The sequence below is a fragment of the Colius striatus genome, chromosome 13 (assembly GCF_028858725.1).
Source record: "Colius striatus isolate bColStr4 chromosome 13, bColStr4.1.hap1, whole genome shotgun sequence".
In the NCBI taxonomy this organism is placed as follows: Eukaryota; Metazoa; Chordata; class Aves; order Coliiformes; family Coliidae; genus Colius; species Colius striatus.
The window spans coordinates 12,126,228-12,149,393 of NC_084771.1; the positions used below are offsets into that span (position 1 = coordinate 12,126,228).

The 23,166-nt window shown below is 40.8% G+C and overlaps 1 protein-coding gene across 4 annotated transcripts in view; it reads left to right on the forward strand.

Annotated features, from left to right (window-relative positions):
- The window catches only part of LOC104562855 (5-hydroxytryptamine receptor 2A), a 90,340-nt gene that overhangs the window by 35,702 nt on the left and 31,472 nt on the right, over positions 1-23,166 (forward strand). For 3 of the 4 annotated variants that reach the window (XM_062006537.1, XM_062006536.1, XM_062006539.1), the window contains exons 3-4: positions 6,133-6,273; positions 9,397-10,039. In XM_062006537.1, coding sequence (XP_061862521.1) covers positions 9,655-10,039 — 385 coding nt within the window. In that variant the 5' untranslated portion in view covers positions 6,133-6,273; positions 9,397-9,654. The remainder of the gene's footprint in view (positions 1-6,132; positions 6,274-9,396; positions 10,040-23,166) is intronic. The other variant, XM_062006538.1, reaches the window with a different exon arrangement.

Sequence of the window (23,166 nt, forward strand, 5' to 3'; positions counted from 1 at the left end):
TCTTACTTGTCTCTCTTCAAAGCAAGAATCGTGAGTCTGACCCTGCCTTGGTGGAGCCTACAAAAAGAAATGCGAAGAGGATACAGAAGAGTTGCTGGTCAGTTCCACTTTGTTGGAGTCCACCACATATGGTGAACATATGGTCCCCTTGTACATTTAAACAAGCCAAGCCTTTTATTCTTTTCTTCTCAGATGATTCTTTCATTCTCCTCCTTGGATGAGTGCAGCCCAATCACACTCACTTTACCCAGCCTCTGAGCTGGCTGGGTGCATGCTGGTGCTGGTCTGCATGGCAATATCCACATGGTACAGCAATCTCCAGTGCTTACTCAACCTCTCAGTGCACTACTGTGTCTTGAGTGCAACATACCCATGACCTGCTGTGCTGCCTGGAGCTGGTCCACAGGCATGACACTGCTGCCCGTGAAAGTACAGCCTTGTTCCTGTTTGAATTCTCTGTCTTGAATATAGATTAGTGAATAAAAATACAAGTATTAGGACCTTAGTGTCTTGTGCCAGCAGCAATACTTCCTCCTTATCTTTAACAGAAATGCCTTACTTGGTGTATGTATATACATATATATATATCTTAGATGATATTTGTCTCGTGTCTCTGTTGTGCTAACGTATGACTGAAATGCTGAAGTAATTATCTTTGTTTCCAACTGATAAACTCTTAGTTTACAGCCAAATTGTTAGTTATTTATCATTTATATTACCACATTTCATTATTAGTTATGTGACTAGTTCAGTCCTCAAAGCCATTCAGCTTCTCCTGTGCGATGTTCCAGCTTTTCCCAATGTGGGTGTTGCATCCTGACTTTGAATCATCAGTACATTTAATTCCCAAAGTAAATGTTTTGTTTTGGCATCATTAAAAAAAATCAGAATGAAGTGACTATCAAGATCAAACCTTTTCAATCTCAGTGAAAAACTTCCAGATCAGGGCTTGTTTTTTTCAGCACAACCCGTTTTCATCTCCTCTGCAGCCAATTCCATGGCAGTTTCTCAATTGTTTTGTTTGTCTTTTTCTCTGGGGTTTACTTAATAATTTCTCTGATGACATTGTATCAAATGGTTTAATGAAGTCCTTGTGAATTAGAATCACAGCTTTTTTTTTCTTGCCTAGAAAATGGGATGTTACAGAACAAACAAACAAAATCTCAAGACACCAAGTTGAGACTGTTAAAATGTACATAGGGGAAACCCCTCCTGCATTCTATAGCACTTTCCATGTCTCTTTATGTCTTTTATTTGCCTTTACACCTGTTCTGAAATTTTGCCTGGTTAAGATAACACTAAGGTTTAAATTTGTGTGGGTCATTTTCTATTTTTAAATGCAGGCATCATGCATGTTATTTCAACAGTTTCAGTCTGATGTTGTTCTTTGGATTAGTTGGATTTTTTGGGGTTTTGGTCTTATTTTAATACCTGTTGTTCAGAGTTTTATGAAGCTACTTTCTCTGGAGACATTGAAAACCCACCTGGATGAGTTCCTATGTGACCTACTCTAGGTGGTCCTGCTCTGGCAGGGCAGTTGAACTAGATGATCTTTCAAGGTCCCTTCCAACCCTTAAGATTCTGTGATACTGTTGATTTTTGTCTTTAGGGTTTCCCTTGGTACTGATTTACCAAAATATCCAGTTGGGATATAGTTAGATTAGAGAAGTGTTGGACTTCTGCATTTATACTGACAGTCATCCCCTTTCAGGTCCATATGGATCATTTTTCCAAGGGGAAAAAAAAGGAAAAGGAAAAAAAAAAAAACAGCAAAAAGAAAAAGGTTTAAAAACTCCAAACTCTTGCATTTTTGCTGTGTTCTTTGGATACATGTTTCTTTGTTGGTTTTTGTTCTGTGAGTTTTGGTTGTTTGCCAGAGGTTTTTTTAAATTCTTTTAAGGAATTACTTAATTTGCCTCTTATCAATCTTTGTTCCCTAACATTCCTTGGAACCAATTTGTTCCTTGTATATTAGAAGAGGAAGATTACAGCTGCCAGGTCATGGTCCCTTTTGCTAGGGGAGGCAGTAGAGCATCGCCACAGACCATGAAGAATAGATGTAGCGGTGGGACCACAGCTTTGGTGTATAAGAGACTGCACACTGCCGAGAGCTGGGTTTGAATCACTCTGTGAGCATTATCTATGCAGTAGTAACCTTTGGCTATTCTTGCTATGAATAGCTACATTATTTATGTAATTGTTCTCATACATAACCACAGTTGATATGAGATACAGATAAGTCAAGTAACTCATGAGTGTTTCAACAATCTCTTCTCATGTTTGAAAACACATATTTAATTTTACTGTTGTGGTAAAAGCCCTGAGTGATTTGTCAGTTTATCAGAGTATATCTTTTCCCTTTGCTTTGCTTTTCCCTGGCTTATCTGATCCTGTGAGTTTGTGGGTTTTTTTTAAAGACACTGAGACATCACTGACAACATGAAGAGCACTCAACAGCATATATTGATAATGCACCACCACATTAGGTAGGAGGCCTCTATGAAACATCTTGTCATTTAAAACAAATAGCTCTCTAAGCTTTGAATTCGTGGGTTCTACAGATTCAGGTGCTTACTGAGAAAATTAGTTAAAGGGAGAAGCAGTTTCAGCTATGTGAATCCCATGGTGAGCAATCACACCCTGGTCCATGTGCAAAGCAAAGAGGAGGTTCTCCCTGATTCACATGTGGGATGTGGTGCAGAGTACACCCTGTGTCACTGCATAATAAGTCCAAGTTTTGTCATTAGAAAATGTGTGATCTTACCAAACTGGTATGATTTCAGAAGACACAGAGAGCTGGAGTGAAAACTACAAATGTGATATCAAATGATTTCTTGCTTAAGAAATTTGCCTTATTAAGTAATAGTTGAGTCACCACCAGTCCCCTAAAAATGTGGTAGGTTTATGTACATGTGGTTTATGTAATGATGTGTGTGTGTTCATGCCATGACTCGTGATCTGGCCTGCTGAATATTCATGTTCTTCCTTTCCAGACTGACTGCTGTTCTCTATTACTATTGCAAAGTCTGCATAAGAACTGAAGAACGTCAGGTTCATTTTCATGGAAAGTGAGGTTTCTACAAAAATATAATTGCAAAAGAAATCACTTTATGATTATTGTGTATTTAGGTGCATATATGAGTTTAGATGTGTTTCCTGTGGGTGCATCCGTGCTGAATAAGGAATTCTGAAGATACCCACCCACACACAGAGGATAGAGCACAATGCTGCAAAGCTGCTGAAAACTGTGGAGTCTTTAGGTTTTTAAACAGGAATGGCTTTAAAACTCACATATAAAAAAAGTGAACTACAGAAAGCCAGGCAAGTGTTTTTGTTGTTTTGTTCTATTATGGTTTATTTTGGGAGCAAACATTGCAAGTGCTCACTCCCAGACCTTAATGCTATAAACAAAGAGCTGTCATGAAAAGTATCTGAGAGGAGAGAAAAAAAGGTTTTCTTGTAAGAAACACTTTAGTAGTAGTTTACTACAATAACCCTGAAAAGCTGAGGGTAGAAAACATACAACATGAGATTTTTCTACTAGGTCCATTTGTTTACTGCATCATATGGCTGAATTAAAGAGGGACTTGAGGGAATGTCACCCCAGTGATGGCAGAAGTAGGGTCTTCACAGCCACAAGAGCTGCCTTGGGGAATTCTGCAGACTCTCAAACCTCTGCATGCCAGGGAGCAAATACACATGATGCCTATAGCAAGGGTTGACTTTTTAGTGCTGATATTGAATGCTTTCAGTTATTTATCAAAAAGGATGAAGCAAAATCCAAATGCTAATTCACTGTTATCTGCACGTGCAGTGGCAGGTAAACATCCCAAGCAATAGTAAGGATCCCAAAATGTACCTGGTAAGGAGGCTGAGAGATGCTCATCTGGTCTTTTTACAAAAGCAAATTCAGCCACTGGGGACATGTTTATTTACAAACCAATAAAAAAAGCAGTTTGAAATGATATCTACATGTAGCAAATATGAACAACTTCAGTGTAATCACTCCAAGAAGTTAGGATGGGATGTGATGAAACTCAGATTTATTCTGTTGTAGTATTTCTGTGTGTCTGAGCTGAGAGAGCAAGTTTATCAATGTAGAGAGTGGCAAAGTTTCTACATCTTCTCGTGAGGCTCCCAGGTGCTCTTCCAACAAGGAAAAATAAAAAAAATAAGGATGCTAGTCCTATTGCCAGAAGGTAGATTAACATATCTTCTTGTGCTTGTATTGCCTTGAAATGTCTAGAAAAGAAATTAATGTCTTTCTGACTCAGTATGAGGGAAGATACAGAGAGGGAACTTAATGCTATTTGGTTTTGGACAGAATGGTGGTGATTCATTATTATAACCCTACAAAATAATCATTACTGGAGCTTGTGTCTGAGAAAATCCATTTTCCAGTTGCTGTGAAAATATGAAATATTCTTTTTTAGTTTGAAGAAATTTAATATTTTCTATGTTGGAATTTAAAAATAGTGGTAAAAAGCTGTGTGTCCAGAGGTTTCTCTAAGGGTTGTTGTGGCCCAAGTGCAGGACTAAGCACTTGGCCTTGTTAAATCTCATACAACTGCCCTTGGCTCATCACTCCAGCCTGGCCAAGACCCTTTGAAAAACCTTCTTGCCCTCAAGTAGGTCAGGACTCCCATTCAGCTTATAAAAAGTCATCACTTTTGATCATTAAAAGTATTTTTTACAGCAAGACTTACCATGAGTCAATGTATTCTTCTCCTCTTTGAGTCTGCCTGAGACTCGGGGGTTTTTGGGGACTGAATTGACAATCCTTGATTTCTTAGCCAATTTCAAATGCATGTTGTTAACATTCAGGTTATGATTCCCAGAGAGTTATTAAATGATTTACAACAGCACAGGAGCTATACAGTCTGTCCAGGAGAGGCAGGATCCTGGCTGGACATCTTGAGATCTCAGCAGGTGGCTGATGTTCTGACCAAAAAGTGTTCTGAGCTCTGAAGGGTAAAACAACTAAAGATAAATACATTTAATGCAAAGGAAAAAATAATTGTGTTTATTCCAAGAAAAGTTTGTTTGTTTGTTTTTCCTTTTAGCAAGAGTTTTGGTGGTAAACACTCCCAAAGCCCTTTGAACCCCCCAGTGTCCCACCAGTACAGACTTATGAATCACCACAGGTTTTGTTTCCCTTTGACTTGACCTCCTGGAATAGCTGAGAACTTCAGCATACCAAACTCTTGCTTTAAATAATTCATATGTTTTTGATAGAAGAGAAACAAAGATGTTTTTCTAGCTTCTCTTTATTCTAAACTGGACTTCAAGATTGAAGGACAGGAACATGCCTGAAGAACTCATTACTTACCTCTATCAAAAAGCAAGAGTGGCACAGACAAAAACTTGACTTGCCTGAATGCTAAAATTATAATTTTGAGGACTCTCAGTAGAAGATCAAACTGGAATTGATAATGGACCACAAAATTCAGTATGTGTTTTTTGAAGTTAACTATTGGGAAAAATCTGTGATAGGAACAGGGTTTAATTTAAAATTATGGAGATGTTTCTTAAATATACACAGAATTCACATATAAAAAGTGAATTTCTGATACAGTGATGTGCTTAGAAGACTGTAGCTGAAGGAATTAGTCATCAAGTTTTACCTTCTGGGGACTGAGGAATGGAATCAAAAAGAAAGCTGATGACTTCAAGCCAGAATCTGTGTAAAATAATAATAAAAGTATTAACAAAACAATAGGATGGTTAATTTTGAAGGTGCATTCCAATCTGGAGCATTGCTGTAGTCAAATTCCCATGTATCATTTTTCTAAATGAATGTGCAAAATGATTCCTCTATTGATTTTAAGCAGTTGAGATAGGTGTTTTGTTTGGGGTTTTTTATATGATTATAGCTTGAATAAACCTATTCCACTGTTGACAACTGTTATTCCGATGTCCTCTTCAAGGTTTTCCTACCACCAGAGAACATGATGCTGTTCTGAGTGAAAAACAATGATTCTCTAGGCAGTGAAAAATGAAAGTAAAACAATAAATATAAGGCCTAGCACAGTGTTTTTCACAGATATGTAGTAGAATGGACTCAGGAGCATTGGCTCAGGTCTAAGGGTTGCCTCTCTTCCCTGTAACGTTTTTCTTTCTGTTTATGCCAAGGTAAGAGGTGAAGGTCTGTCACTGTTTATGCCAGACCTGATGGAGGCTGAATTTTGGGAACCTGGTTGCATCCAGAGGCGTCTGCCAGCGGCAGTGAGACTGGAGGCTGCCAACTTTGTCCTGGCCACCATCAGGGACAAGGTGATGTACAGGGTGATGCCAACATCTTTGATCCATCTAAACCACGAGTTTGTGAGCTATAGAATAAGACAGAGTTCCTGCCATTATAATAAGTTTTTTTTCCTACACATCTCACCTACATATGTACCCTGTTATTTCAGGTATTTCATTTCCATAAATGCACCTGGAAAATGCTTTTGTAGATGCCTTTGTGATTCCCATTTCTTTTCCTAGTTCTATATTGGCACAAAAATATTAATGTCTCTCTTTGTGAGTCGCTCCAAGTAATAGATGAAGGGGACAAGTTTTAAAAGAAATCACAATTATTTCTAATAGCAAAGATGGAATTTGGAGTCTGGGATTAATTTTTACTATTATAGTCCTAATTCAAAAGATGTAGTTTCTCGGGATCATAGCATAATTTAACTCTTGCATTGGAGAACAGGCACATTTTTAACTACTGACAGGAGCGTGGAGGGAGGGTTATTGAGAAATATGTTAGACTTTAGAAAACGTAATTTTCTTGCTGAGAAGTCAGTGTGTACCAGACTTGTAGAATTTACTTTGTGTACAAAGCATTTTGCTCAATGTCTGTCTCTGCATGTGTTTGAAAAACTGTTCATTTAATGCAAGCAAATGAATTTTGAAGTCTCCCTTTCTGAGACCGACCTGACAAAACCAATTTTTCTCCTGAGGACAATTTAATTCAAAGCAAATTGTATTTGGTGACTAGTATAATTTTGGAACCCCATGCTTGGCAGTACCTTAGTATCCAAATAACATAGATTTTCCTTTTAATAATAAAACTGATGAATGAGCAAGTCAGAATTCTGCCTACTGGTTTTGGGGTTTTTTAACTCCATGCTCTGATGCAACATCATTCATGTAAGAAAACGTTATTGCAAATACAGTTGTGAAATGCAGGAGAGAATACTCTACTGCCATTTCAGAATTCATCCCTGAGCAGTTATAAAATGAGATGTTTTTAATTCAGAAATCTGACCTTGGATTAGATTGTTGTTTGGTTGGTTTGATCTAGAGTTGATGAGTCTTCCTGCCTATGTTCCTTCAGCAACACCAACTAGCGTGTGCTAGGAACATCAAGACCATTCACATCTATGGTGAGAACAGTGTTAGAATCACCTTCTCCAAAAGAGTTTAGACATGGGAAGAATTAAGACCAAGACTGGGCATCCTGTCCGTATCCAACCGTGTCCTCATTCTGCTCCTGCCAAAGCATTGTTGTGGCATGATCAAGAATGCCCAAGAGTCACAAAGGCAAAAGGATAGTTTCTGGACACCCAGAAATCCTCACTGTCTTCAATGGGGGTGTTTGGTACAGCAAAGCTCAAGTAACACAAAGCTGCCTTCACTGTGGAAAGGTGATGCGAAAAAAGAAACAGTTAATTTTGTCCACAGCTTTAAAGTAAAAGCTGTGTTTGGAAAAAAATACTCTGAAGTATTTTGAAACTTTCTAGAGACTTGTTTTTAGACCAGCTAAGTTGGAAAAATAAATGGTCCAGTGACTACTCGCTAATTCATTTGCATGTGCAGCTGCAAAATTATTTTCTGTGCACATAGTGCAAAATTTCTTCCTAAATATGAGGTTTAGAGACCCTTTGGGAATAATTAACTATAATGCAGAAGCAAATCCGGGTTCATTGTAAGTGCTGCTCAGTTAAGAAATTTTTTTTGTGCACAAAACCCATTAGTAAGTTTCCAAAACCTCCATGAATGTTAAACATTTTATTATAGGACTAAGCTCTTCTTATTTTACATAAAATCTAACATAATCTCATGAATTACATTTAGATTTTGATCCCTGGATAACAAATTACTGTATATTGACAGGCTGAAATCATGGGGTTAGTTAGTTATTTCTTGAACAGAGATAGAACAGCTCTTTTTCTTGTAGACTACACGAAAAGTTGGGGATATGCTCAAAATAAGTCACATGCCATTGTTCTGTTCTACTTACTGGTCAACTTCCATAGTTTGTGGAGCTTTTTGTTCTACTAACTGCTTTCCATTCTGTGTTTTTAGTCCCATGCTGTATATGATTCTTAGAATCACTCTCATGCAATGGAAACATAAAGCTGCCATTTTCATCTGTTGTACAGGACTGGCAGTCAAAACAAATGAATTCCTGAGGATGTGATTTAGCCAGGATTTGGCATACAAGTCCTTAGCTTCAGTAAGTGTAAGCACGTGCCTGAAGTTAAGAGTGTGTTTAATTTGCTGAATTAGGTCAATGCATGAGGCCTAATAGGCTCTTTCAGACGTACATGGGCAGTCAGGGGACATAATCCAGCTTGGCCTCACTGTCAACTGATTTGTGAAAAAGCATAAATCATGTGAGATACTCTGAGGAAATCTATCCTACCGACTCTTATGTGGTGAAGGTGCTGATACTTGCATGTGCTGGACAGCAGTCCTGGACAGAAGACCGGTGTGACTGCAATTAATGGCCCAGCCTCATGCTAGTGATCAGCACAGAAGCACAGCAGCCCAAAAACAGGTGAAGAGGAGCAGAAATAACTGCTCAGCTTCTATGGAAGTTTGTCCTTTTGTTTGGAGAGATTGACAGCATAGTGTCATACAATGTTAACTGATGCATCTTGTGTCTTATCCACCATTTCCCAAGACAAATCTTCCCAATACAATATTCACTATTATAGGTGATTTAATCATTGACCTCTGAGAGTTTTTACAACACTTTCTGTTTTTACAATGGAATATGCAAAATATATTTAAACATTTCAACTTAAGATGATGGTCGACACTCTGCTTTGGCTGCACTATCTGGATTGGTTAGAATTTCATGCAATTACTACTTTACACAGCAGCAGAGTATTTGTGAAGTGGCTATCAATTGAAACATATTTTACTCTTCAGACTTGCTTTTGCAGGTTTCACAAAACATTTAATTAGTGATAATCAGCTTTTAACCAGCCAGAGCACACTGATGTGATTCTCTCCCCCATGATTGTAGGCATAGTCTGTACCCATAAGATAATTACTTGCAGTCTGGAGAACATCCTAGCCAGCAGGAAGTGAGAGAATAAGAATGTCATTTGCATGGGGATAGACAAGGTGTGTACACTGTGATTTCAGTGAAGAACATACTTTTTCTTTCCTTTTCAGAATGGTGGACCTGGAAACCAGCTGGAGATTACAAAGTCTCCTTTCTCTTAAGGCTGCTGGTCAGTGATCCTCTTTCCCCACGCCTAAGGAAACTAGAGAAGCTCTACACTAACTTCTGTACAGCTTGTTTCACTATGGAAGATCAAATGATTTTCCAGCTCAGGTTTTGTGAAGTTCAGTATCTGCCTTGGACCTGCAATTTAGCAAACAGATCATCTCTGAGGCACGGTTGAGAAACAAGAAAACCAGTCCCAGACGATGAGCACTTCAAGTAGCACTGGAATATTACTCAGCTTAACAACAGTGTCTGTTACACTGGATTTTAGTCTTCATGGTGGTCTGATGGCTTGGTCCTTAAGCAGCAATTTGACTCTGAATCAGAGTTTGCCTACATCTGATCCTCTTAATGCCTCTGAGAAGGATGAAGTCTCTCGGATGTCTGTGAGGGAGAAGAACTGGCCGGCCCTTCTCATCTTGGTTGTCATCTTGCTGACCATTGGGGGGAACATATTGGTAATTATGGCTGTGTCGTTGGAGAAGAAGTTGCAGAATGCCACAAACTTCTTCCTGATGTCCTTGGCGGTGGCAGACATGCTGGTGGGTATCCTGGTCATGCCCGTGTCGCTCATTACAGTCTTGTATGGTAAGTAGCTTCCCTCCTTGTTTGACTGTATGCTTTTGCAGGGAAATCCCCAAGGCTACAGCCTTCTACTTTGCCCATTTTTTCATGTGTTGATAGCTTGAGAAGTATCAATGTGGGCTTGACTGTGAGTCTAGGTCGAGGTTCATACTCTGCTGGATGAGGCTGATGCTCTGCTGAGTGCAGACCTTGTTTCCGTGCTGCTGCAAATGACCTGTGAATGGTGTCAACGTGATTTTTTTGTTGTTGTTGCTGAGGCTACCCAGAGAAACTGCAACAGTGGGTCAGGTTTTTACCTTTCAATTGGACTGCCCCAAAATTAGCTGTGGCACAAGAGCTTAGGGAAAAGCTGAGGGATGTCTTTGTGACTGACCCAGATCTAAGCCAGGTCCAAATCAGTCCTTGAGTGATTAAGGAAGGATGCTTGCACTAGTAGATTTGGCATTTAAATAAAAGTCTTCACTCTTGCCATTTATACCTGAGCTTTCCTTGTGCCTTTCAGGGGATCATTTTGCCCTTCTGTGCCTCAGTTTCCTTATCTTCAACCTGAGAAAATGCCTTCCATTTTCAAACCCTTTGACATCTGCATGTATATGTGTAAGCATATATTTTCCTCCCTACCATATTGGGGTCGGTGTGTTTGTGCTGAAGTGGGGCGTTGCTCCTGCACTCAAGTGTAGAATCACTGTTAGCGCTTCAAAGTAGTAAAATATCAAACACATCCAACTTTCTCATCTGTCTGAGACTCTGAATATGATTTTTTCAGCATGGTGCTACATCTCTTCATCCCTGGATATTACAAAGGAGTATTGTATTCCCCCCTGTATCTCTGATCAAAGTGTTTGTATACTCTCATATCAATGTATACGTGTGTGTGTTTAGGAGATAACTTAATCATTTTTGAAGTCTGTTTTCAGATTTTCTTTGAAAAGTATTTTAGTATTGGTATTTCTTGGAGACAAATAATGCTGTTTACTTACAAATTTGATTAGAAATTGGTTTACTGTCCTATAAAGTAAAATGTTGGGATATTTATGTGGCTTCTTCACTTGCTGAAATGATGAAGTTAGACAGAGATTCATTTCTAAAACACATTGATCAAGCATACATCATTCCAAAGCTTATATAACTTGTCTACAGTGAGTTAAATCAATATGTGATTTAGATACAGAGCTAGCGATTGAGATCTTCTGCATAAAGCCTTTTATTTTGTGCTGTCACAAGAGTTCCATCTCTAAATCTTCCGAGTGTTACAACATGTGTATTTTATTTTTAGCTTTTTACTCTGGTACCCTGGAGCTTGTAAGGGAGCATATAAATACTGAATGATTTGATTGACCTGCACTTGCATAAATTCTGGGTTACCCTGTGACTCTAAAAAGGGGAATTTATGGGACCCATCTTCCTACATACATACTTTCTGAGTCTTTGGAAAGTAATGGAAATGGATTTTCTGTTCTGCCTAGAAAATGATTACTTAAGGCTTTTTAAAGGTGTAAAGCATGTTGCATATTTAGAGGCAAGTAAATATCATTGACCTGAAGAGGAATTGTAATTATTCCTCTTTTCTACCAGAATACCAATATTAGCTGTTGATGGCCCAAACACTTCAGTGCAGGCACATGGCATTAAACAGAGATTTTTTGTTTGCAAAAGCTATGATTTCAGAACAGGCATGTAAAATTAGTGGAAATACTCTGAGAAATAAGAGTAGTTGCTGTGATTTCAAAGGAGCCGGGAGGCTGCTGGAGCCGTGTTGGGTGCTGGCACTGCTGTTTTGGGCTGGCTCAATACCCCTTTCTGGGCTGGAGCACAGCAGGCATGTTACCTTCAGGCTTTGTGAGAGGAGAAGGAAAAGCTCCATTTAGGGAAAGCAGAGCCTTAGAGGAAGCTGTGGACTGATTTGAATAACAAAATCACTTTTCCAAGTTATTTGAGTTATTAATTGTGGAAGTAAGCAGCCAGGGCTGTGCCGCTCCAGCAGCAAGGGCAGAAGGCTGCCAGAAGGAGCAGAAAGATTCTATCCCCTCTCCCAAGTGATTGCTTGTAATTCATGCTGAAAAGAAACTCTTGGTTCAATACCCAGAAGCTGAAAGACACAGAGCTTGAAAGACTGAAGTTGTATCAAGGGTATTGCTACTCTTTAAATCCTCCATAACATGCAGATGTCCTTTTCTGAGTATCTAGAAAAATCATTTAGGCTATAAGACTAGAGGCACGTCAACAACCTCAGCATTTAAAAGTTCATGTAAATAAAACAGGGATGCAAGAGCACAAAGGATACGGAGGTTAAACCTACCACTCATCACTACATACAACTTTAAACAAACACAACCATGTCGTCCTCAGCTTCACATGTGCTGGAGCCATCAAGTTGTCCTACACTTATTTCTAGCTTTGGCAGGGAAAGGAGGTGGATATCTTGTATGTTAGCTTAGTGGACCAGTTCTTATGGCAACATGAGACAGCAGCTGGAAAGGCTCTTGGCAGAGTCATAGTTGCTATAACTGGCAGCCTCCAGAGATCCATCACTTATTCCCGAGTCTATTTTATCTGGTGTAGCATCTCTACACCAGCACACACACTGGTTTTGAGGACAAAATCTGGCCTCTGGTGTAACACAGGGTTTCTTGCCCTAGTTTGCTTTGAGCTATAGGTTTTGGGAACAAAATGTTTTCTAACAGCAGCCTGGAAGCACTCTGGATGCCACAGGGACCTGTGGGACTGTGGACTTGATCTTGTTTCCTAAGAACTAGAGGTTAGGACATCCAAATATATACAAATACTTTAGCAGAGTTGATATTCTATTTGACATGGTAGCTCACAGACTAGTATCAGTGATTAAGGGGACAAATATTCACACATCAGCAGAATCCCTCAGAGAGTAAGTGGGGTTCGTGGCCATGGACTGAGCAGGGAGAGCGTTACAGCTTGGAGATATATTGTGAATATTCAGTCACTTTTACACTGTGTATTTTACTCTGTGTGTTCTATACAGCCTACATATTACAACACTGAGTTGTTCCTGAAACTGCCATATGCTGTGGAGAGAAATATATGTAGCACATCTCTTCCAGATTTGTAGGATTCACTTTTTAATTTGTGTAATCAGAAAGGAACTTTAAAAATTACATATAATAAACAGAAAAGTGATGAAGTTGCTTCTAAGTTTCCACACCAGCTCTCACAGCCCCAGTGATAAATTGTAGATTGCAGAGTAGGTTCATTTCCTTACTTTTCAGCTAATGAGGTAATTGAAGTAGATTTTACATCAAGCACAACCAGAAAAATTGAATAGACACCCTCCACGGATACTTCTGGTTTTCAGTGGTTTTCTAATTAAAAGAAGGAAAAATCAAGTTGTTGGTTAATTCAAGAATCTTATTATAAAGGAAAGGATGGCAGGATGCATCATGCTAGATTTTTCACCAATTAATCAGTGCTCTGATATATTTATCAATTAGCCTTTCTTAAATGTCTTGGACTAATCGATGAGTTGTATTTGGCAACTCAGAACATTTTCCATGGCGTGCAGTTCCTAAAGAACCAAACAAATTGGTATGCTAATTAATAAGCATGTATTGGGGAGAGCAGATGAGAAATTAACACTGTGTCTAATCTTGGTGGGGAAATTTCTGGTTCATTAAAAATACTGATGTGATAGGGCACCAGTTATTGTGCATAATGCTTCCTCACCTCAGAGCGTTTTAGGGACAAGCAGTGGCGGATTTGCATCACATCTAATGTTTATGGGCAAGAAAGAGGGCTGCTCTTTGTCTACTAGGACTAGTGATGGAATGCAAAACAATCTCATCAGCTGATCTGAGTGGAAATTCCAGAAGATAATTAAGATTTCTTTATTCTAATGAAACAAGTTCACAGCTGCTAACAAGTTGCCAGAATGTGGCCAGCAAGCAGCCAGCACACTCATCTGACTCTAGAGGCCAGGTTTCTCTTTGAGTTTCAAAAAACCCTGTAGTGCTGGTAGTTTGACCCAGCTTCCAAGAAGGCTGATATTAGATGCAGCATTCATTAGCCTCAACTACTGGAGCAGCCTTATATCCAGATTATTGTTATTATTGATAATTATCATCATTATTATCTAGTGACAGAGATGTGCTGAGCACTTGTAGCAGATTTTGCTGTTTATTTCCCCCTGCTTTCACTGAAGAAGAAAGAGCTGTCAGTGAAACAGCCTGTTCTGCAATCTCATTCTGCCTGACCCTGCTTTGCCTTCCTAGGGGGGTTCTTGCTACTGGCAGCAAACATCTTGCAGGGATCCAATCATACAAGGCAGGGACGAGGTGTTGCTGAGTAAGTTCCTGGGTGCAGTCAGTACCCAAAAGGACAGATGGAGAGTGCCTGGGGTGTTTGTAATGCAGACCTCCTCAGCAGTGCTAGGGCGTGCTGCACACCTTGATGATGCTGGATATTTTATGAAGCTGCAGCAAGGAGCATTGTGCTTCAACAGCTGGGGCCAGCTGCTCTGTCATTATGTGGGGGTTTCTTTTCTAGTAATGACTCTTCAGGTACAGGTTAGTATTTACTGCTGCCAACCAACAACAGGCACCTGCACCCAAATGCTGTGTGAGAAGGACACAAGGAGTTAAGTAGTTGGTTTGGCCCTTTATTCTCAAAAAGAAAGAAAGAAAGAAAAAGATTAGATAAATTATGTTTCTTATACTGGAGTTTCCTTAAGTCTTTTAGTGTGTTCATGGTTGTGAGGTAAATGGCTGCAGTCATGTGTATGTGTGATTGTGTTAGTCCACCTGGATTCATTAACACTCTTCCCCTTCTGACAAATTCTTGCCTTAGTAACTATGACCCATAATCCTGCTTTGGTGTTTTCCTCCCTCAGCAGCACCATCTTGCTGATTCTGGGCTGCAGGATATGCCTTTGCACACCTCAGGGAGAACCAAGAGGATTCTTTTCCTCTCCCAAGTAATTAAACTGCTTGTGTTGCTGCCAGTAGTAACTACTGCTCCATGCTCAGCTCTGCTAGCGATGGGGTCAGCTGAAATTTTTAGATGATCTGGGATTTTGAAGCCCTCCCAGTCTGGCCAATGGGCAGAGTGGTGCCTGGAGCCATGGCAGTGGAGAGCAGAAACATCATGTTTGTAAAAGGAGGGCAAACAAGCACAGTATCATCGAGGCTTCAACCCCAGAGAGCACAGGCAGCATCTCCTGGCACAGTGGAGGCTTGAGGAGCTCTCCTAACATGAATATTTATCACATTTAGCATTTGAGCCCTCCTAGGGCTGCACAGAAACCTACTAATTGCTTCTTTCAATACTGTAGTGAGGCTTTAAATATTTATGTGATTGATATTAAGTATTAACATGATTACTGTCAAGAGAAAGGTGAGATCTCACCTTGTTAAAATAATGCCTTTACAAATGATGCCAGAGGTACAACATCTTCACTCACAAGGAGCAGTATGGGAGAGTACCGGTTCCTCTGTGTGTTTGTTACCTCTAAACAGTAAGCTGGGATGGTGGGAAGGAGCAGAGGGAAAACAAGTTTTTTTGGCTTATAGCCAGGATCCTCGGAGAGCAGCCAAAAGAGAAGAGAGAGAAAAACCAGAGACTGGCAGAAGAGCAGTGATGACAAGGCAAACGCCTCCAGCAAAACCCTGAGGGTGAGGGTAAAGCTGTCAGCTGCCAGCCCAGCCACAGTGTGAGCCGGTGCCAGCTGAACCTCTCAGAGCCTTATAAACATCTGCCCTGAGAAAAGTGTATGTCAGCAGCAGTGCAGCTGTATTTATAAGGAAAATATTTTCAGGGATGTGGATGTGGATAATGTTCTGACCCCCACAGGTAAATGTTACAAATACACACCCTGACATCTCATGAGGTGATGCTTAGGTGAGCAGGATCTGCTCTGACATGGGCAAGGTGCTCTAAAGATGGTGCAGGAGCCCTGGGGATGATTGCAGGCATGGGAGGAAGTACTGGTGAGATGTGTTTCCTTTCAGAAGAGACAACAATGAAAGGAAAGTGGGAAGTATTTAAAACCTCTGGGAAAAAACCCTCAAACAACATAGTTACAGGGTGTCTACTACCAGCTGCAATGAAAATAAGAAAGGAAATAAAATATAACTGGTTGCTGTTATCTGAAATACAGACAAAGATCTTAATGGATGGAAAACCCTGGAGAATGAGTCTGGAGGATAACTGTCAGACAAAATTGGACTGCAAGTCCAACTAGACTAATATTTTGTCTCTGAGAGAGGCCTGAGCAAAGCAATGAGTTATCCTATGCCAGACTGTTACAGAAAAGCCTTCTCAAGAGGGATATTTCCTCCTAGGCTATATTGGCTGGTGTTGGACTCGTGCCCTGTATTAAGAGAGTTACATCCCCTGTTGTCTGTCTCTCTCGAGGTTTTGTTTAGCACTTTGTGATATGTTATTCAGGTATCTAGAATGGCCAGTCATTTTAAAAATCCCTTGGCTCCATCTTGACTTCACCAAGTTACAGATGGCAGTTTTGTTATCTTCAGAAGTTATTTCCATGCATGTTAATTTTAAATGCATGACTTGTTTGTACTGAGTAACCACTACAATTCATTCCTCTGCTAGAATGTGAGTGAATGGAAACACTGAGGCTGCTTGCAATATCTACTGTGTCGTAAACTCAGAGATGACTTTGCTTTGCTCTCCAATGACACTTTGTAGCTGGGATGTGTGCGATGAAATTGATATCCAACAGCATGGAGCAGTTCATCTTTTGCCATTCATGGCTGTGCTATGGGCTCATCCAGCAGCATTTGCTCTCTTTTGGAGTCTTCACAGCTTTCTTTAGCAACCCCAGCTAACTCAAACAACTGTGACATCTAAAAACACACAGCAAAGCTGTTCACCTGCTACCCAGATTAATAGATACATAGAAAGCTTTAATTCAGATATTGATTATACTGCTCCTGAATTTTCTCCACCTCACCAACTGCCTGTTTACCTTATGTGACAAATAGTATTAAGTTGTGGCATATCTGTGTTGCTGCTGGGAAAGAGAACTCGGTATGATGTGCCCTGAATCCACATAAAAGCTACCCAAGGTTTAAATTGTGCTTGGAGTGAGGGATGGGAAGGTGAGGGATGTTAAATCACCTTTTGGATACTCTCTGTATGCTGTTGACTACAAGACCCTGGTTGTAAACTGTTCTGAAGCAGCTAAATGTTAACTTGCAGGATTTTCCAGAGGCTCTGAAAGTATTGCACCCTATGATGACACTGCTTGATCAAGTTTGAAAATCACATTAGGACTCTACATAGCTTTAGTATTGGTGGAAAACTGATGGCTTCTGGTCAAGTGAGAGTCAAAGGCTGAAAACAGCACAGGAGCTCAGGACTGTAGAGGGTGATGATAACTGGCAAGAGAAGGGAGTGATGCTGTATGACCTTTCTCAGCAGTAATTAAATTTGGTCCTTTATATCAACATCAGCATCACTTTGAGTAGGACACTTTAGCTTTTAGTTGTTTACTGAAAGCTGACTTTACTCCATACACTTAAATTTCTTCTTAATTTCATTTCTGATCTCATCTGAGATTATTGATACCACGATTTTCATTCTTTTATCTTGTTTGCTTTCTTTTTTGGTTAAATTTTTAATGTTGGACTTTGCACACTAAAGACTGGAAGCCAGGCCAGTGGGGAAAGTGTCACCATCTTAGCAGTGCAAAGCACTTTGAAATAAAGACCACAGTGCTCTGGAGTATTTCAGTTATCTTCTTGCTACTCAGATTAAGGCAGAATTGGATTTTTAAATTGTCCCAGGAATTCAGCTGTTCTAGCCTTTTCTTTCTAATTATTTTGATGTGTCTTTTTATTGATGTCTTGTCTGAAAATCTCCTCAGGTTTTTTTCTATTCCTTTGTTAAGAGAGATGAGAAATCAAATTCAGTACTGGCAAGATGGAACCAATATGGGCTGGATACAGTCATTTGGACATTTTTCTTACTGATGAAATTCCACTTGTTCATCCAGCCCCATCCCCAGGGCTTTCTCAACAAGCAGGTTGTGTAGGACTCAATATTCTCAATTGAAATATTAAAAACTTGATATGAAATTAGCACAAATGCCTTCTCTTTCTTTCTGTGTCTTTTATTTTCTCAACTAATTTCATAGGAAAAAAAACCCCTAATTGACATGATTCTGGAAGGCATATTGCATCTTGTAGTATCTGGTAACCTCTGTTCTGATTGTTCCTGTTGTCTGGAAAAATTCATTTAATTGAAGTGGCTTCATCATGCACTTTTTTCTAAGCCTCCTTGAAGTTTTAGTCTTTGTTGGTTTGAATAAAAGATCAAAAATGAGTGCTCCATAAAAGTGGAGAAGGGTCGTCTCCACCTCTTCTGTGATGAGCTCCTGCTATGTAAAACAAGACATATAGACAGCACTGGTGGTGAGATTCTGGTCTAGGAAGGAGACACTGGAAAGTTTCCTGGTCAAACCGACATCTTGGCTTGCTTTCTACTGAGATTTTCCTTTGAGACAATGCATGGATTTTGATTTCAAGGCTTTCAAACAAGGGAACAATCCATAAATCAATTCTATAAATTCAAGGAAGCAAGTGAGGGAAATCTCTGCCTTCTGCAGAAAGACTGTGGTCAACTAAGAGGCTTATTTTAATTATCTTAAAGTATTACTTTGAGTTGGATTTGACTTCTGAACAGTATCTCAACCTAAAGTTGGGTAGTGCTACAGAGTGCATATAGCTCCTCTGGAAAACAGTTTTGCATCCCTTCTAATGTCTGCAGGATCTGTCTTCTGGTAGATTAAATTGTAACAGTCTTCATCAATGGACCTACCATCACTTCTCTGGGCAGGCGATACTGTCCTTTATTAGTAACTAAGCTGTTTTGTCCTGTGTGTGCTGCAGCTGCATGGACAGATTTAGAAAGCTTGTCACTTTTAATATAATAGTAACTGGCCCCATAAAAATTCAGATTTAATAAAACCTTGGCTTGCATTGTAAATTCCTCCTAAAAAATTCCATGGGACCCACTGTAAATCTTCTTCATGGAAGCTCTTTTCTCTCCCTCAGGACAAATGTGCCCCTTTGCTAGCAGCCCTCTGTGCAGCAACAGCAGCTGCTAAATTTGCAGCACTTTCATGGCAAGCAGGATGTGACAGCCAGGAATATATTTCAGAGTCCTGTGACAGAGAGGAGCAGGCAGAGCTTGCTTGTTACACATCCTGAATATTGTCTGAATCTCATGCTTGGAGATCCTGTGCCCCACAAATGATCACAGGCAGCATTTTGTGTTAGCAATTCTCACTATGTTTTTCTGCGAGGACAATTTGAGTCTTTCCTCCAACCTCTGTGAGAGTGTGCAGCCACACTAAACCTCAGGCCTTGCTCTTTGCTTTTTGTGTGTAATATGTAGCAGACAAAGTCAGAGCAAGTATTGTGAGGCATCTATGCATGGGAGCAACCAACTGTAACTATCACCCAGCCTCTGTGGTACTTGGATTTCCATCTCACCTGCACTGCCATCTGTTACCCAAGGCAGGACAAGTGAACTGGGTGTTAATAACTGGCTATAATGAATGCACAATTGTTCCTCCTGGGCTCTCAGCAAAGGTCCATTAACTTCAGTTACAGACATCAAGGTCACGTTCCACAAGGTGTATTGCTGTGCACTTTCTTTCTGAAAATGAGTGCTGTTATTCTTCATTACACTCCCTGGAAGGAAAAGCTTTACTCTGTGAAGCTCTTTCTCTCCTGTAGCTGCTTTGCTGTAGGTCGTGGGAGCCTGGATTCTGTTGTGCTACGCAGCATGTGATGTGGGTGTTAGGGCCTCCCTCTAGCTGCTGCTCTGGAGACATGTAGCATCCTGAGTAAACGTGCCATGCCAACTAAAACTGCTCAGAGTACTTTTGTCTAATGACATTTTGTGTTACAACATGGTGCATTGCCAAAACCACAAACTCTACAGAAGTGTATCTATGTCTACAGCACTCCTCTTGGGAAGCTGGAAGAGGAATGGGATTGTTCTCATTGCTGGTGAAGTATTTTTGCAGCATGTGGGAGTCAGAGTCCCCATTCTGCCAGCTTCATCATGATCTGTTGTGCAAAAATCAAACATTTAGCCAGTAACTTAATAATCATTAGGATGTATTAGACTATATTTCAAACTATGAAGTAGGACTTCTGTCATGAGAATGTGTATTTTTTAACATAACCGTTCTTGCAAAAATCTTCAAACTTGCTCCTGTTTATTCTAATGCTGAATGAAGACAAATTTCCAACCCTGTAACACTGTTGAGAAACTCAAATGCTGTCCTTCTGTGTGCTCAAACAGCACAAGCCACTCCAGGGCCATGGGGCTATGAGATCCAGTCTGTGGTTTGCAGGCACGTGCTGTGAACTAGGCAGCTCTCTGGAGCCAGTGGGAAAGAGGAGCTGGTTTCTGTGGTCAGCAGGATCCTTGCTCCAAGGAAGGAGCTCGGTGTGTCCACCTGGCAGCAGTGAAGAGAACTCCTCCTGAGCTCCTGGTGTACATACACCAGCTCACATACCAGCTGTGCCCTACAAGCTTCTTGCCTATCACTTCAGCATTGCTCAGGTCCACTAGCATGGGGCAAGTCTGGTCTTTGTTTTTTCAGGAGGAGAGCAGAGGACCCCTTTCCTTAGGTCTCTAATCTTGCTTTTCATCTTGCTGAGCCCTGGGTGAAGTAGCAAAGGGTTTGCAATTGCAAAGAGGATTTTCCCCAGAGTAAATCAATACTAGTCTTAAGAGAGAGTTTAAACAGCACCTTGCTTGCCCTCTGTGGGTAGGGCCTGGCAGTTTTGTGCCACGTCCTTATGACTAATTTGAGCTCAGCTATAATCCACATCATAGAGCATCAGTTTATGGGACTCTGCAGACCAATTTCTGCTGTCAAATACAGAGACAGAACTGTTACTATGTAATTTTTTACCATCTGCCTCTTACTCTGGCTTCAGCTTGCTTCTTGCTGTAGGCAGAGGTGTTCTTTATAACCCTCCCTGTGTTCTTTCCCATTGGAAAAGGATCCCATTGGAAAAGGGCTTTTCCACACCATAGGATGTCATGTCCAGTATAGAAAGGATCTTGTCAATATCTCTAGGAGAAAAAAACAGAGAATAATAAACATTTCACAGTTGTAGACGTACTTTTTTGCCTCTCCTAACCTCTTGATGTTAGGCAACCAGCTACTTTCCCTACTGTGGGTTAATGGAGCCTTTAGCCTGTGATCTATCGGGGATGCTGTTGCTGCACATGTTGCTCAGGCTGCTCACTTCAGCTTCGATGAACACAGCTCAAATGCTCCCAACAGCTTCTGTTTCTGGTAGCTTCCATCACAAGGACTGGTCATAGAGAAGGTTTCATGGCTGCATTCTGCTGGCTACTAGAGTGTGTGTTGTTTGCATACCCTTTGAATCATCTTGTGTTAGATTTAATGAAACAACACCTCTCCCAGAGAGCCTGAGGGCATCACAGAGCCCCTGGACTCGAGAGGAGGGTGCAGGTCAGTGGGTCAGGGAGATGTGCCAGCATCTTAGCCTGGCAGTGGTAGGTGTCAGATGAGAGCAAGCCATGTGTGCACTGTTCCATAGTCCCAGCCTTTTTCAGGAAAATGTGCTTGTGGCCTTGATTTTCATGGATCGTGAGGGATGCCACAGAGGCTTGTTGTTTGCCCTGTGGATTTGACAGGCTTTTTTGCAGACAGAGGCTCTTACAGAAAGGCCTGAAATTGATTGTGTTACTCTAAAGATGCTGCATGGAAGCATGAATCTGTATTTCTGAGATTAAAAGTGACCCATCAAGTAGAAAAGAGAAATCCCCTTTTATCCTTAACTATAGAAAAAAGAAAATCAGGAATGCTAAAGAACACCCTAGTTTTCATTTTCTAAGTGAAATGTTATTGCAACCTTTGCTTTGATCAGTGTCAGCAGGCTGCAGGTAGGTAACACAGTGTGACTTTTTCCCCTATGCTTACAGATGGACCTAGGGAATGGCTTCCTATAAAAGGCACCAGGGGGAGATCCTGACCACGCTAAAGGCAGTGGAAACATTGACAGCAAGTTCAGGGAGGTCAGGGCTTATGCCAGAGCACTTCTCTGTTTCCTCCAGCTGTCTTTACACTCCTCCTGCCTGGTCATGACTACAGCTCTCAACGTGACTATGGCAGCATCCTCCATCTAGAAGGGTCCCAAATATTTTGCTGTCCTCTGAGTTTAAGGACATTCTTTCTGTCACTGCAATGCAGCTCCCTTTCTGGAATTGCTGTTTATTAGGTTTAAGCACCATCGCACAAAGCACAAGACACTCTCCTGTTAAAGCTTTATGGTACTGTTCTGGTTTCATCTGGGATGGAGTTAATTTTCTTCCTAGTAGCTGCTGCAGGGCTGTTTTGGGTTTATGCTAAAAAGAATGTTGGCAGCACAGGAGTGTTTTGGTTATTGTGAGCAACACTTACACAGTGTCAAGGTGTCTTCTGCTTCTCTCCCTGCCCTGCCAGTGAGGAGCCTGGGTGTGCACAAGGAGCTGGGAGGGAGCATGGCCAGGACAGCTGAGCTGAACTAGCCAAAGGGCTTTTCCACACCATAGGATGTCATGTCCAGTATAGAAACTGGGGGAGTCGGTGGGGAGGGGCAGATACTGCTCGGGCATCAGTCAGTGGTGGGGAGCAACTCAAACAGTTGGTTTGGGGGATTTTCCTAGCTTTAAAAATCTTTCTCTATGTATTTTATTATTGTTATTATTATATTTTGTTTTAATTACTAAACTGTTACCTCAACCCATGAGTTTTCCTTTTTTTCCCCCCCCAACTCTCGTCCCCATCCCACTGACTGGGGATGTGGAGTGAGTGAGCAGCTGCTGGTGCTTTCCTGGCTGGACTCAAACCATGACACGCACATATAGTTAAGAGAAATGAGCTGGCATTTATTCAAGTAAGATGACCTAATGCTGGGCAGTGTGAAACATTCAGCTCAACGCTGAAGCGTGCTCCCAGCCAGTGCAGGGCCTGATCCTAAAGCATATTTCAATGGGCATTCAATTGCTTAATGTGCTTTGGGATGAAAAGCTTCTTGTGATTGCTTTTGCATTGGCTCTGTGGGGCTGGTTCTTCCTAAGCCGCTTCTCTTTTGCTCCATGTTTTC